Below are 12,091 nucleotides of genomic sequence, written 5' to 3'. Positions count from 1 at the left end.
GTTGGTTGCTGTTCAAGTGTAAGGCAACTAGTTCTTAGTGCTGCCGTGTATAAGAGATGGGTTGTTGGGTTGCTGACAAACTCATGTCATTGTCCAATCTGTGCCTTATTTCTCTTGCATTTGTACAGCTTGCATAAAAACAAGACAAAGCTAGGGGCACCTGGCTAGCTTAGTCAGTAGAGCATGTGACTGTTGGTTACCACTGAAGGTGGTGAGTTCAAGCCCCGTGTTAGGCATAGAGATTGCTAATAAAAATAAAAAATAAAACAAAGCTAAATCAGTACACTGATCATTTTGGTTTTCTTTTATGTGGTAGATGGTTTAGCAAACTCACATTACAGACCCTCTGTCCCAAGTTAGGTAGTAAAGTGATTTTCTGACAAATTCTATGGCAATGACACATTAGATAAAAGATAGGTTATTTTAAGGAGTTAGAGGGGTCAGTAGATACCAAAATAACTACATGTCTTGATGGTTATATTTCCTCTTTCTAAATCTAGCGCATAAATTATTTTATTGTGTAGTATAGAGTAGTATATATTGTATAGAGTCCTATATAGAATATATACAGAGAGAGTATAGAATATGGTATTGAAGATTTTACTAAACCTTCTTTTACTTCCAGTTCACTACTGAAGAACCTTGTTATTGCACAGGAAATGTTCATAGAACTTATGAAGGCTTTCCCAGTTTGAGAACCTAGCTGTAGCATGTACAACTGTATGTGCTCATATGTGTTGTGGATAAGGTATTGGTTATTCTTTCAAGACCAAGTCCAGTTTAAAATCTGAATTTTAACATTTCTTTATTGCATGGTGGAGTATTCTGGACTGCATGTGGCTTTCACTCAAGTCCATTGTTTCTCTGATCCTTTGAGAGGTGTATTCTTTTTTTTTTTTTAAAGATTTTATTTACTTATTTGCGAGAGAAAGAATGAGAGACAGCACGAGAGGGAAGAGGGGCAGAGGGAGAAGCAGACTCCCTGCTGAGCAGGGAGCCCGATGTGGGACTCGATCCTGGGACTCCAGGATCATGACCTGAGCTGAAGGCAGTCGCTTAACCAACTGAGCCACCCAGGCGCCCGAGAGGTGTATTCTTGAACCTTTTAAAATGATTCCTACTTTGGCCTAACATTATATTTGAAAACTCTTTTAAAGTCCCATATCATATTCTGCATAACCAAAGTACTTTGGCACATTCTCCCATCAAAGCATTTTAGCCAAAATGCCCAAATATCTTGAGTAGTTAATTACATGTGGGGTGAAACATTTTTTTAAAAGCCCGAATTTGCCCTTGTAAATATTTAATCAAATAATATCCAGAGGAACCTAACAGTTCATCCTGAGGATGACCACACACAGAATACCCTGGTGTCACTGGTATCATTCAAGGTCCCAGTAGGAGACAGCACCCTCAGGATCATTGATGACCCTTTAGGAAAGGAACTATTTACGGATTTGTGGTCAGGATTAAACCAGCAGGGTTGGGAAAGCAGCCCTGGACCAGTAACAGTGGGAATCTGTTTCAACATTCTTTCCCCTCCTTCGTGCCCCTGCCCTCCCAACCTAAAGGGGCATAGAGAGAGAGTAGGTCCCAAAACCTAGAGAGAGCTGCAGCTGTAGTTTGGGGCAACTGGCCCCCAGAGCCGTGAACTTCATAGAGGAAGTAGAGGAAGGCCATGACGGCCAGTGCGTGGCCTGGCAGGGAAGGAGTAGAGAGGATAATGCCCTGAACTCTCTCTTCTCATCCTCCTATCTCTTGTAAGTGCCTCCCATTAGTGGAACTCAACCAGAAGGCAGAGGATAAGACAGCCCATTGGATGCAGTTCATAAAAGGTCTGCTTCTGGGGCCACTGACCCAGGGGATAAAAGTGGAAGGCAAATCTGGAGGGGCAAACAGATGATGCACAGCATTAGTAAATATTCCCTAAGAGCAAACTTACATGTCATGTTTCTTGGCTTTGTGTGCATTTCCTGGAAATACAAAATCAGAATGATGATACATAGTGGAATTCCTTGTCTGTCTGGAAAAATGAATTAGAAACTTCTGGCTGAAATGATCAATTCTTCCCTTTTCTGCTTTTCATGCTCATCCCCTTTCTCTGAGAAATACCTTGAAATCATGATAGATATAATTGAATCACAATAATTAAGAATGATTTTACCAGCTAAAAGCATGCAGTATAAAAGTACAAGCATGAATATCTGTCCTTATATAATCTGCTATTTCTAATTATTTGTACTTGGTTCATTTTATCTGTAATGGGTGAGTGCTGAAATTTTAGGTCATATATGAAGATAAAATTGTGAAAGGACTCTCATTGTTCTATTTTCTCAGTAGAGCCCAATATTCTGCAGGAGAAGAGGTGGAAGGAAAAAGTTATTCCCTGATCCAAACTGTAATGAGAGAGGGTAAACGAAGACACACACACACACACAACTTATTAAAGCATATGCAGTGAAACCTTAACTAATTGGAGCCCTCAATAAAATGTGTTATAGCCATCAAAGATGGGTTGATAGAAGGGCTTTTATTTTATTTTTTAATTTTTTTGAAAGATTTTATTGACAGACATAGCGAGAGAGGGAACACAAATAGGGGGAGTGGGAGAGGGAGAAGCAGGCTTCCCACGGAGCAGGGAGCCTGATGCAGGGCTCAATCCCAGGACCCTGGGATCATGACCTGAGCCGAAGGCAGATGCTTAACAACTGAGCCACCCAGGTGCCCCGAAGGGCTTTTATTTTAAAAAAGAAATATCTAAGAAAGGTTCTATCATAGGATTGGATTTTGAACCCAACTTCCTAACACCTCAGTTCTTCTGCCTTGTTACAATTCTTGTTGTTACAATTCTTGTTAATGTTCTAAATAAAGATCCATAGAACAGCATTGCACATTTGTCAGACTCCATCTATCAATATACAGCAGTAACTTACAATAATGCTTCCTTATCATGTGTGTCTGCAATTTCAACCCCCGGAAATGTGTGTAACCCAGAGACACTCCAAGAAGCCTCAGAGTAGAAAAAATACAAATAATACATGCACTGAGGGGTTAGTAACTAGAAGGGAAACCTGGAGAGCTTTCTGGAGTGCTAGTAGGAGATACAAGGAGGCCTTTTGGGTCTCTGGCCATGTTCTGTTTCCTTATATGAAGGTAAAGTGGGTATGTTCCATTTGTGGAAATTGAGCAGGCTATATAATTGTGATATGTGAAGTTTTCTTTATATATGTTGTACTTTATTTTTTTAAAAGATTTTTTATTTTATTTATTTATTTGACACAGAGAGAGAGAACACAAGCAGGGGGAACTGCAGGCAGAGGGAGAGGGAGGAACCCAACACAGGGCTTGATCCCAGGACTCCAGGATCATGACCTGAGCCAAAGGCAGACACTTAACCAACTGAGCCACCCAGGCGCCTCCTATATATGTTGTACTTTAACCAGAAGTTATATATCTATACACGTGTGTGTGTGTGTGTGTGTGTGCGTGCGCGTGCGCGCGTATATGCATGCTAATTACTAATCCTGGTACTTTTATCTTTGGCATAGAATAGGGCTGTCTTGTCCAGATAGTTTTGATTTAGTTCTCCCCTGGTCAAAGAAGATGGCAGAGTGAACATCTTAGAAGCAAACACACAGACATTAAGAAAAGAAGATAAATATGAATGAATATTAGGGCTTAATAATCTGGGGCTTTTAGATTAATAGCCTTGAAGGCAGAGGTCAATAATTGAGGCTCTTAGTGGTGACTTCATGTCATCAAGGGCAATTAAATTATGTAACATGCACTGTTACTAATGCCGAAAAAATTTTAGAAACCTTCCAGCCAGATCAGTTAAAAGAAACTTTGCTGCTTAAAGGTGAACTTCACTTACTGTAAATTAGTTTAGCCCAACAATGCTGAAAGCAGAGGTAATATTATACTGCCTTTATGGAGGTCCTTTTAGTTGAGTTGTATTTAACCAGAAATTCCATTTATACAAGTTACCACATTCCCAAGTCACTCCATATGATCCAATTTTGACCATACTGTGGAATCACCCACAAAGTCAATTTGGCTGTAAGGAAACATGACACATAAATGGATGCACAAATGCAGAAATAGTTGGTGTGATTAGAGCCAATTAAGCTAAAATAACAGAAGGTTGTTAGAGCTGGAGGAAACATCAGATATCCTCTGATGCAATCCCCACACTTTACAATAAAGGAAATTTAGGCTCAGAGAGGTAAGCTGACTTCCCAAAGATACAGAGCTAAGGTATGGCTGATTTGCAACCAGACCTGACGTGTCCTCCTTTGCTGATCTGTCCACCTTCACTCAGCCTCATGCTTCAGAGCAGAGGAGTGGGGTTTGAATTGGTGTAGGTCTTGGATTTGATATTTTGGTGTGACCCTGGACCCCAGTTATAAGTCCTGTCCTGTGAAAAAAACATAACCTGGGTGTTAATTCACAGGTAAGATTCCGCATGGCAAGTATCCTGAGAAAGCAACTCGCACAAATAGAACTGAGGCAGGGAAAGAAATGGAAGGCTCATTAACCTCCCTCTATAGGAAGGAGACCTTCCCAAGGTTTTTGGCCTTCTCAGCCTCTGGGCCTGAATGCCCAGTGGAATTGTGCTTTACTTCTGCCCACAGAAGTGCCCTTCACCCTTGGGATCCCCAGGGATGATTGGTATGGCATTTCGATGTCATCCCTTCATTTAATGGCAAGTCTATACATGCCGAGCATGGTTTGATCTCCCCAGTGTCAGGGAATACTGGAGCCCAATTGTGGGCTTTCCTTAATGCTGTTTGCACCTGACCGGGTATAGACACCTGCCATCTAATGGAGACAGTGATAGGATTCACCTCCAAAAGCTATTAGAATGAAAAGAGATGATGTATAAAAGTGAGAAGATGGTTGGCACACACTAGCCACTAACAAAAGTTGTGTACAACTACTGTTATTCTGCTACAACACAACAGTGCATTTGACACTGATGTTGTCTAAGAACCGTGACCATTGTTTGGCTTAGACTTCTCTTTATAGAGTAAGTTACTTAGAAATAATGGCTTTGGTGAAAGCCCTAGACAACAGAAAAAAATTGATAAATTACTTATTATTTAGGAACTGGTTCTATTTTGGACACTCTTGTTTCTTAAAGAGATGAATGATGTAGTTGGATCTTACCTCTTTCAAGCCTGGTCTGTAGGTTGGAAAACCTAAGATCTAGCTCCCACTCCATTACTTAATAAAAAGTGTCAATGAGCAAATTATCAGACCACTTGGAGCCTCCGCTTCCTCATCTTTAAAACGAGGTTGCTAATAATATCTCCTCAGGTCGTGGAGCTTAAGTGAGAGAAAGTGTACATGAAGAGGCAAAAAGCATCATTGGAGATGAACTCCAAAGAGTGGAAATCTTAAGGCGATTGTGTTTACCTCTTTTTCAGCTTTCATCTTGCTGCTACGAAAGGGCATGTGGAATGCCTCAGGGTCATGGTGACACATGGCGTGGACGTGACTGCCCAAGATACTGCTGGTATGTGGTCTTTATTTCTTAAGTCAATAGGCCAGCACAAGAGTAGGTATCACAAAGGTGAGACATATTCATTGTGGAAAATTTCCAATCTACAGATACGCCAAAAGAAGAACCTAGAATCACCGCTAATGACTAGGCTCTGCCGTGATTTCGTCATTTGTGCCTTTACAAGTGTTTTCATCATGTATGTGGTCAGTCAACTAGAAACTGTATGCTTCTTATTCCATATGTTAAAATACTATTTTCTAAGACTATATGTATGGACCTGGCAATATTTCTTAATTTTTGTTTTTACAAATCATCGTATGAGGGGATGAAATGCAGTGTGTTGTTTAGGAGCTCATTTTGTCAGCCAGCTGAGATGAGCTCTGTAGACAGAAGCCATGATCTTCATCTGGACCAGCTGCCCATGGTTCCCACCCCTTATCATGCTTCAGTGCATCTGAGTCACCTGGGACCTGGAGGTGGGGGAGGGAGGGAAAGAATGGAAGGAAAAAATAAACAGTATAGACACATACAACCCCCACACCTCTATACCATGCCCTGTCTTCTGAGATTCAGATTCCATTGTCTGAAGGTTGCCAGCCAACTGGCAGTTTTTATAAAGTCCCCAGGTGATTCTAATGTGAAGCCAGTGTTGATGACGAACACGGCAAACAGAGAGAGAAGAAAGTGTAGTCGTATCTTTTATGAACATTGTTCTACAGGAAGGAGTCCCTGGGATCTCCAGCCTGAGGTTCTGCCCCTGCTGGCCAGACCAAAGCAATTACTGATGGCTTTTCATTTCTCTGTTGTACTTCAGAACCTATGCCTTCTACAAGGCTTTTGTTAGTTTTTACTGGAATACGAAATCAGTCCATTCCGTAGTCTTTATCTAGGCTTTGCATTAATCCATAAAGGATCCCTTTTCCTCCCCCCAACACACTGGCCACCACAGAGTAGTTGTCTTGGACAGGGGAGGTCAGTCAGGTATTGTGAGAATGCTGTTAATACTCAAAATATGGTTGGAGGACCTTGTTTCAGAATTATTTTCAAAAAGTCTGTGGCATTATTTTTTTTAAATCTCAGTGTTAGGGGATCTTTATCCTTTGAGAACAGATTTGTTTTTTTAGGATAGGCCAAAAGCCACTTGAAGTTAAGTCAGGTAACTGAGGTATCAAACTGGTAAAACCATTTTTGGTCAAAAATAGAGAGTGATTGAAGTAACAGAATGCTTTTCCTGAGCAGTACCACAGAAAGCTCCAAAAGAAATACTTTGACAAATGTCAATACCAATGGAAGAATGGTTTCCTTAAGTGACTACCTTAAGGGAAATACTAATTTATGTTGCACTGATTAAAGTCATCCTTAATCCCAAGACCTAGTTATTTTGCTTGTTTTTAAAAGCTTATTGTCATTACCTTAAAAGTCATACCACATACAGGCAAGGGCAGTACGATTGGCTAAAGTACCCTTGATGAGAAGTATGTCATCATAAGTAGATGGAGTTTTCTGTCTAAGAAAGTCCTAATCTAAAGGAATTAGCTTAGAGTGAATAAATTAGATCTATAATACAGATTTGTTTCATTGCATTTGATGTTAAGAAATAGATTAGTCAGGGTCCTGAGATCAAGCCCCATATCGGGCTCCATGCTCAGCGCAGAGTCTGCTTAAGACTCTCTCTCCCTCTCCCACCCCATGCACGTGCTCGCTTGCGTGCGCTGTCTCTCAAATAAAGAAATAAATCTTTAAGAAAAGAAATAGTTTAGCCAGGAGTCTAGTTATCTCTATCATAACCAAATATCTCTTCCCCTCTATCTTTTTGTTACAGGGAAAAATATGTTTCTCTAATGCTCATTGTAGAAAATTAAAGAAATACAGAAAACTATAGAGAAGGTAACCAGTGCTTCTGCTCTTTTCTTTTTTTAAGATTTTATTTATTTGAGAGAGAGAGTGCAAGCAGGAGGAGGGGCAGAGGGAGAGAATCCTTAAGCAGATTCCCGGCTGAGCATGGAGCCCATTGTGGGGATCAGTCCTAGGACCCTGAGATCATGACCCGAATCAAAACCGACAGTCAGATGCTTAACCAACCAACTGAGCCACCCAGGCATCCCTACCAATGCTTCTACTCTTAACAAGAAGAGAAAACTTTTACTATTTTGCTACATTTCCTTCCAGATTTTTCCTGGCAGAGTTTTATATAGTTGAGATCACATTATATAATAAAGTCTACAGGCTGCCTTCTTCTTCTTCTTTTTTTTTTTTTTAATGTTCCACCAGTATCATTTTGGACACTTAAAGCTCTAAGGTTTTTGTGCCACATAACACATTGGGTAGAGTCTGTACTTCCTACCAGAGCCCTAACTCAGTTTTTAAGAGTCTGATGAAGTGTCAGGCCTTGAGACCTGGACACCCCAGTGTAGTGCCCAGTGCCTTGATGGCTGAGATGACACCGCCCTCCAAGAAGCAACACCGGAGGGGACACTGCAGACCCATCCTATCTGCTCTCTGTGCCGGTCTGTGGGCACTGCCACACTCCATTTTTTTTTAGCCCTGATTGAAATTGGTGGACTCCATGGCACTATGTGGGCAGAGAACATTGTCCAAACATTCAGTGACGTAAAAATGTCTTAGAGATGCCAGTCACTTCTCTCCCCACTAACATTTTTTTAGCAGTGAGGGTAGCACTTTGGTCTTCGGGCTTACTGTTTTACTTTTGTCTGAATGAGGCACTGGCTTCTCATGATTTCTTGAAAGCATGCAAAGAGAATGTAGGAACAACAGAAGGAAAAGGCTGCAAGGAAAATGTGCATAGAGATGTTGTGTTATTTAGAACAACAACACTCCTCAGATTTTGTCCTTCACAACAAACAAGGTCAATGCAGTGGCTTTTACTGCCCATGCCTGTGTCCTTCCAGTTGCTTTATCACCTACCCCCATCTTTCTCTCTCACGAGAGCACAGCACAGGGGCACCTGGGGTGATTCAGTCGGTTAAGTGTCTCCTGGGATCCTGGGATCAAGCCCCTCATCAGGCTCCCTGCTCAGTGGGGCCCCTGCTTCTCCCTCTCCCTCTGTGCTCTCTCTCTCTCAAATAAATAAGTAAAATCTTTAAAGAAGGAAGGAAGGAGGGAGGGGGGGAAGGAAGGAAGGAAAGAAAGACAGAGACAGAGAAAGGAAGAAAGAAAGAAGGAAGGAAGGGAAGGAAGTAAAGGAAGGAAGAAAGAAAGAAAAGCACAGTCCATTAGTCACCATGCCTCAGTTGACCATCATTCATCCAAAACATCTTTTATGGTGGTTAAGGGATGAATTAAATGGCTCGGCTCTTAGAGGTGTTGTCTTTCTAGTAAACCTACTTAAATATTGCCACATTATTACTGAGGAATGGCCAACCTCAGTCCAAACACCCACTGAGAACTGATACAGAAATCTGTTAACCATATATCATACTGCCCTGTAGAATTTTTGGAAAAAAACTGCTTTCAAAATATACTACACTGACCTTTTTATTAGATTTATCCACCAAGGCTACAGGATGACTGAACTGGTGTAATTTCCTATTTTTAAAACCAGTGACTAGATTTAAAAAGAGGTTTTGAGAAGCAGAGGGTTTTTAGCATCTATTTTTTTTTTCCACAACTATCTTTCCACATGAAATGTTTGGAAGTCTGACCAGAGAATTTTTATGGATGCTTTACAAGCACTCTTATGAGCAAATCACTGTCAGAAGATAAGGCCTTGGGTATGGTTCCAGTACCACAGTCACATCATTTTATTTATTTTTTTAATTTTTTTTTAAAGATTTTATTTATTTATTTGACAGAGAAAGACACAGCCAGAGAGGGAACACAAGCAGGGGGAGTGGGAGAGGGAGAAGCAGGCTTCCTGCCGAGCAGGGAGCCCTGTGCGGGGCTCGATCCCAGGACCCCGGGATCACGACCTGAGCCGAAGGCAGACGCTTAATGACTGAGTCACCCGGGCGCCCCGGGTCACATCATTTTAGATGAATGCCCATTGAGGCTTCAGCGCCATGGTCAGTGAGGGCTCCCTGCGTCTGGCTCCTAGATGATCACGATTATTGCTACTTCACCCACAACACCTTTATTATCTTTTACACATGAGACTTTTGAAAAGGTTTCACATCTTTATTTATGTTTTTTACAGTCACCAGGCCAGCTGCTTTCATTGTACAAATCAGAAAAAGAGAACCCAAAGACTGGTAGAAGCTCATGGCTTACGTTTTTGGTTTTGGCGGTTTCCCCCCCGTTCCTTACTTGCCTGTCTGACGACCACCACCACACGGGTGTGTCGTGGTCACGTAGGAAAGCCCGCTCCTAAGCCCACGGTGCCATCTCTGAGCTGGACCTACGTTATTTGTCTCGCATCTTTTATTTTGCTTGCTCTGGTTCTTCACTGACGTAGGGATTGGCATTTCTGTCTGTTTCTTTAGAAAGCACTTCTCCCAGATAAATAGTAAAATTGACTTCTAGGCTTTTTTTGAGAGTGGGGAGTGGTGGTGCCTGCATTTAGCACCCTGGAGGATGAGGCAGGATTGAACAGAAGCATTAACAAAAGATTGAAGAAGACCAAAGGATCTTCTGTTTGTTATCAGGGGTTTTCTGAAGCATCAGCTTTCAGACACCCTCTCTTCGTGAGTGTATACGTTTGATGCAATGACAGGATACCGGAGTAAGAGTGGCTGAAACAAATAGAATTTTCTCTCTCTCAGTTGAAAGCCCCAAATCGGTGTGGCAGCTCAGCTCCACGCTGTGAGGGATACAGACCCCTGTTGCTCCACCATCCCTGGTGTGGCTGTGGTCCTCATAGCCCAAGGCAGCTTCCCCTGAATCTGCGCCCCAACGGCCACAAGGGGGAGGGGCAGGCACAGCCCACGAATGACACACACTTAGATCTCATTGGACAGAGTGTGTCTGTAGCCACGCTCAACTTTCTGGGAAGCTGGGAACTCTGAGCAGCAACGTGTCCAGTTAAAAATATCGAAGGTTTTGTTACACAAGGAGGTAGGGACAGAGATTGGAGGATAATGTGCATTTTGTATCTCACACCCATATGTTAAATTTTCTCTGATCCCTTTGCACACTTAACCTTCAAAATAAAACGTCTTTTCTCACAGAAGAGAGACTTAGGAGAGTGAGAACTGGGGTATGGAAACATCAGAATGCATAGTCCTCGGAAGGAGGAATGCTTGAGAACCCTTACTTTTCTCTGGGGTTTCTAAGGGCTGGCTTAATTTTTGTTTTGATTTCTAGGTGAACTTCCATTCCTTTATGCCCCCTAATCCCACTCAAATTTGATAGCATGTAAAGACACAAAAGGTAATATCTATCCATCTTAAAACTCAGGCGCTTTAGAGAATGGGTCATTTAAACTGTAACTGCAAATTATAGCCAATAAAGTGTATTTCATATTTTCATTTAGAACAAAGAAAATGAAAAAATGATTGTATGATTTGTCGTACTTTACTTGCTATTGACTTGTGTGTGGGTGGTCAGAGGGTCAACCATATACAACCATCAGCATAACCTGGCCGTGAAAATATTTCAGATGGTATACACATACGCAAAGAAGTCTTTTAATTCCATATGGAATGCTATACAAATCTATACTGGGGGACTAAAGGGTAATTCCATAGCTAATAGTAAAAATGGTGACTATAAATATGTCTTTCATACTCGGATCCTCTCCTGGGGATATAACAAGGTAAACGGACCTGTGCCTCAGCAATGAAAATATGGTGAAAAGATGAGGATTACTATGACTACTGATGTTTAAATATATTTAAAATTATAAATAAGGGGTGCCTGGGTGGCTCAGTCATTAAGCGTCTGCCTTCGGCTCCGGTCATGATCCCAGGGTCCTGGTATCGAGCCCCGCATCGGGCTCCCTGCTCCACGGGAAGCCTGCTTCTCCCTCTCCCACTCCCCCTGCTTGTGTTCCCTCTCTCCCTGTGTCTCCCTCTGTCAAATAAATAAATAAAATCTTTTTTTAAAAAATTTAAAATAAAAATAAAATTATAAATGAGAACCAAATTTATACTTTTATTGTTTAAATATAGTCAGCATTCTGAAACTCTGATTTTTAAGAAAATATTTTAAATCTTATCTAGTTGAGTATTCTCTTTATTTTTCTAAATGTCTCTATATTATCTAAAACTGATTTTTCAGACTTTGGCCTTGTTAGCCCTATCTCTGACTCTAGTTTCAAAATTTTTCACATATACTTGAAGAGTACATCAAAAATGGCTCTATTAGAAGTTAATTCTTCTCCATTTTATAATCCAGTGATCTTAAAGAATTGAATAAAGGGTTATTGTCTGAGGTAATTGGGAGGGGGGTGTTCCACGGCAAGAATGGCTGGGCCATCCTTTTTACTTTTTATTTTTATTTTTTTAAGTCCTCTCTCCACCCAGTGTGGGACTCAAAACTCATGACCCCAAGATCAAGAGTCGTATTTTCTACCGACTGAGCCAGCCAGGTGCCCCTGGGCCATCGTTTTTAGACTCCCTTTGCTTAATAGGATTTTTATACTACCTGTAATAGCCCACAACTCTTGACTTAGAAATAACACTGGTCTTT

General features: G+C 41.3%; 1 protein-coding gene across 9 annotated transcripts in view; it reads left to right on the top strand.

Moving 5' to 3' along the window:
• RAI14 (retinoic acid induced 14) overlaps positions 1-12,091 on the top strand; it is a 135,489-nt gene that overhangs the window by 97,323 nt on the left and 26,075 nt on the right. For 8 of the 9 annotated variants that reach the window (XR_003522326.1, XM_027606929.1, XM_027606924.1 and 5 more), the window contains exon 4: positions 5,430-5,518. Coding sequence is in view for 7 of the 9 variants with exons in the window: in XM_027606929.1 (XP_027462730.1) it covers positions 5,430-5,518 (89 nt within the window). In the remaining 2 variants the exon portion in view is untranslated. Of the gene's footprint in view, positions 1-5,429; positions 5,519-5,613; positions 5,703-12,091 lie in introns of all 9 variants that reach the window. The other variant, XM_027606932.2, reaches the window with a different exon arrangement.

This window comes from Zalophus californianus, chromosome 5 (genome assembly GCF_009762305.2).
Source record: "Zalophus californianus isolate mZalCal1 chromosome 5, mZalCal1.pri.v2, whole genome shotgun sequence".
NCBI classification, from domain to species: domain Eukaryota; kingdom Metazoa; phylum Chordata; class Mammalia; order Carnivora; family Otariidae; genus Zalophus; species Zalophus californianus.
Note: the sequence above shows the minus strand (reverse complement) of the source record. Positions and strands in the feature narration are given on the sequence as shown.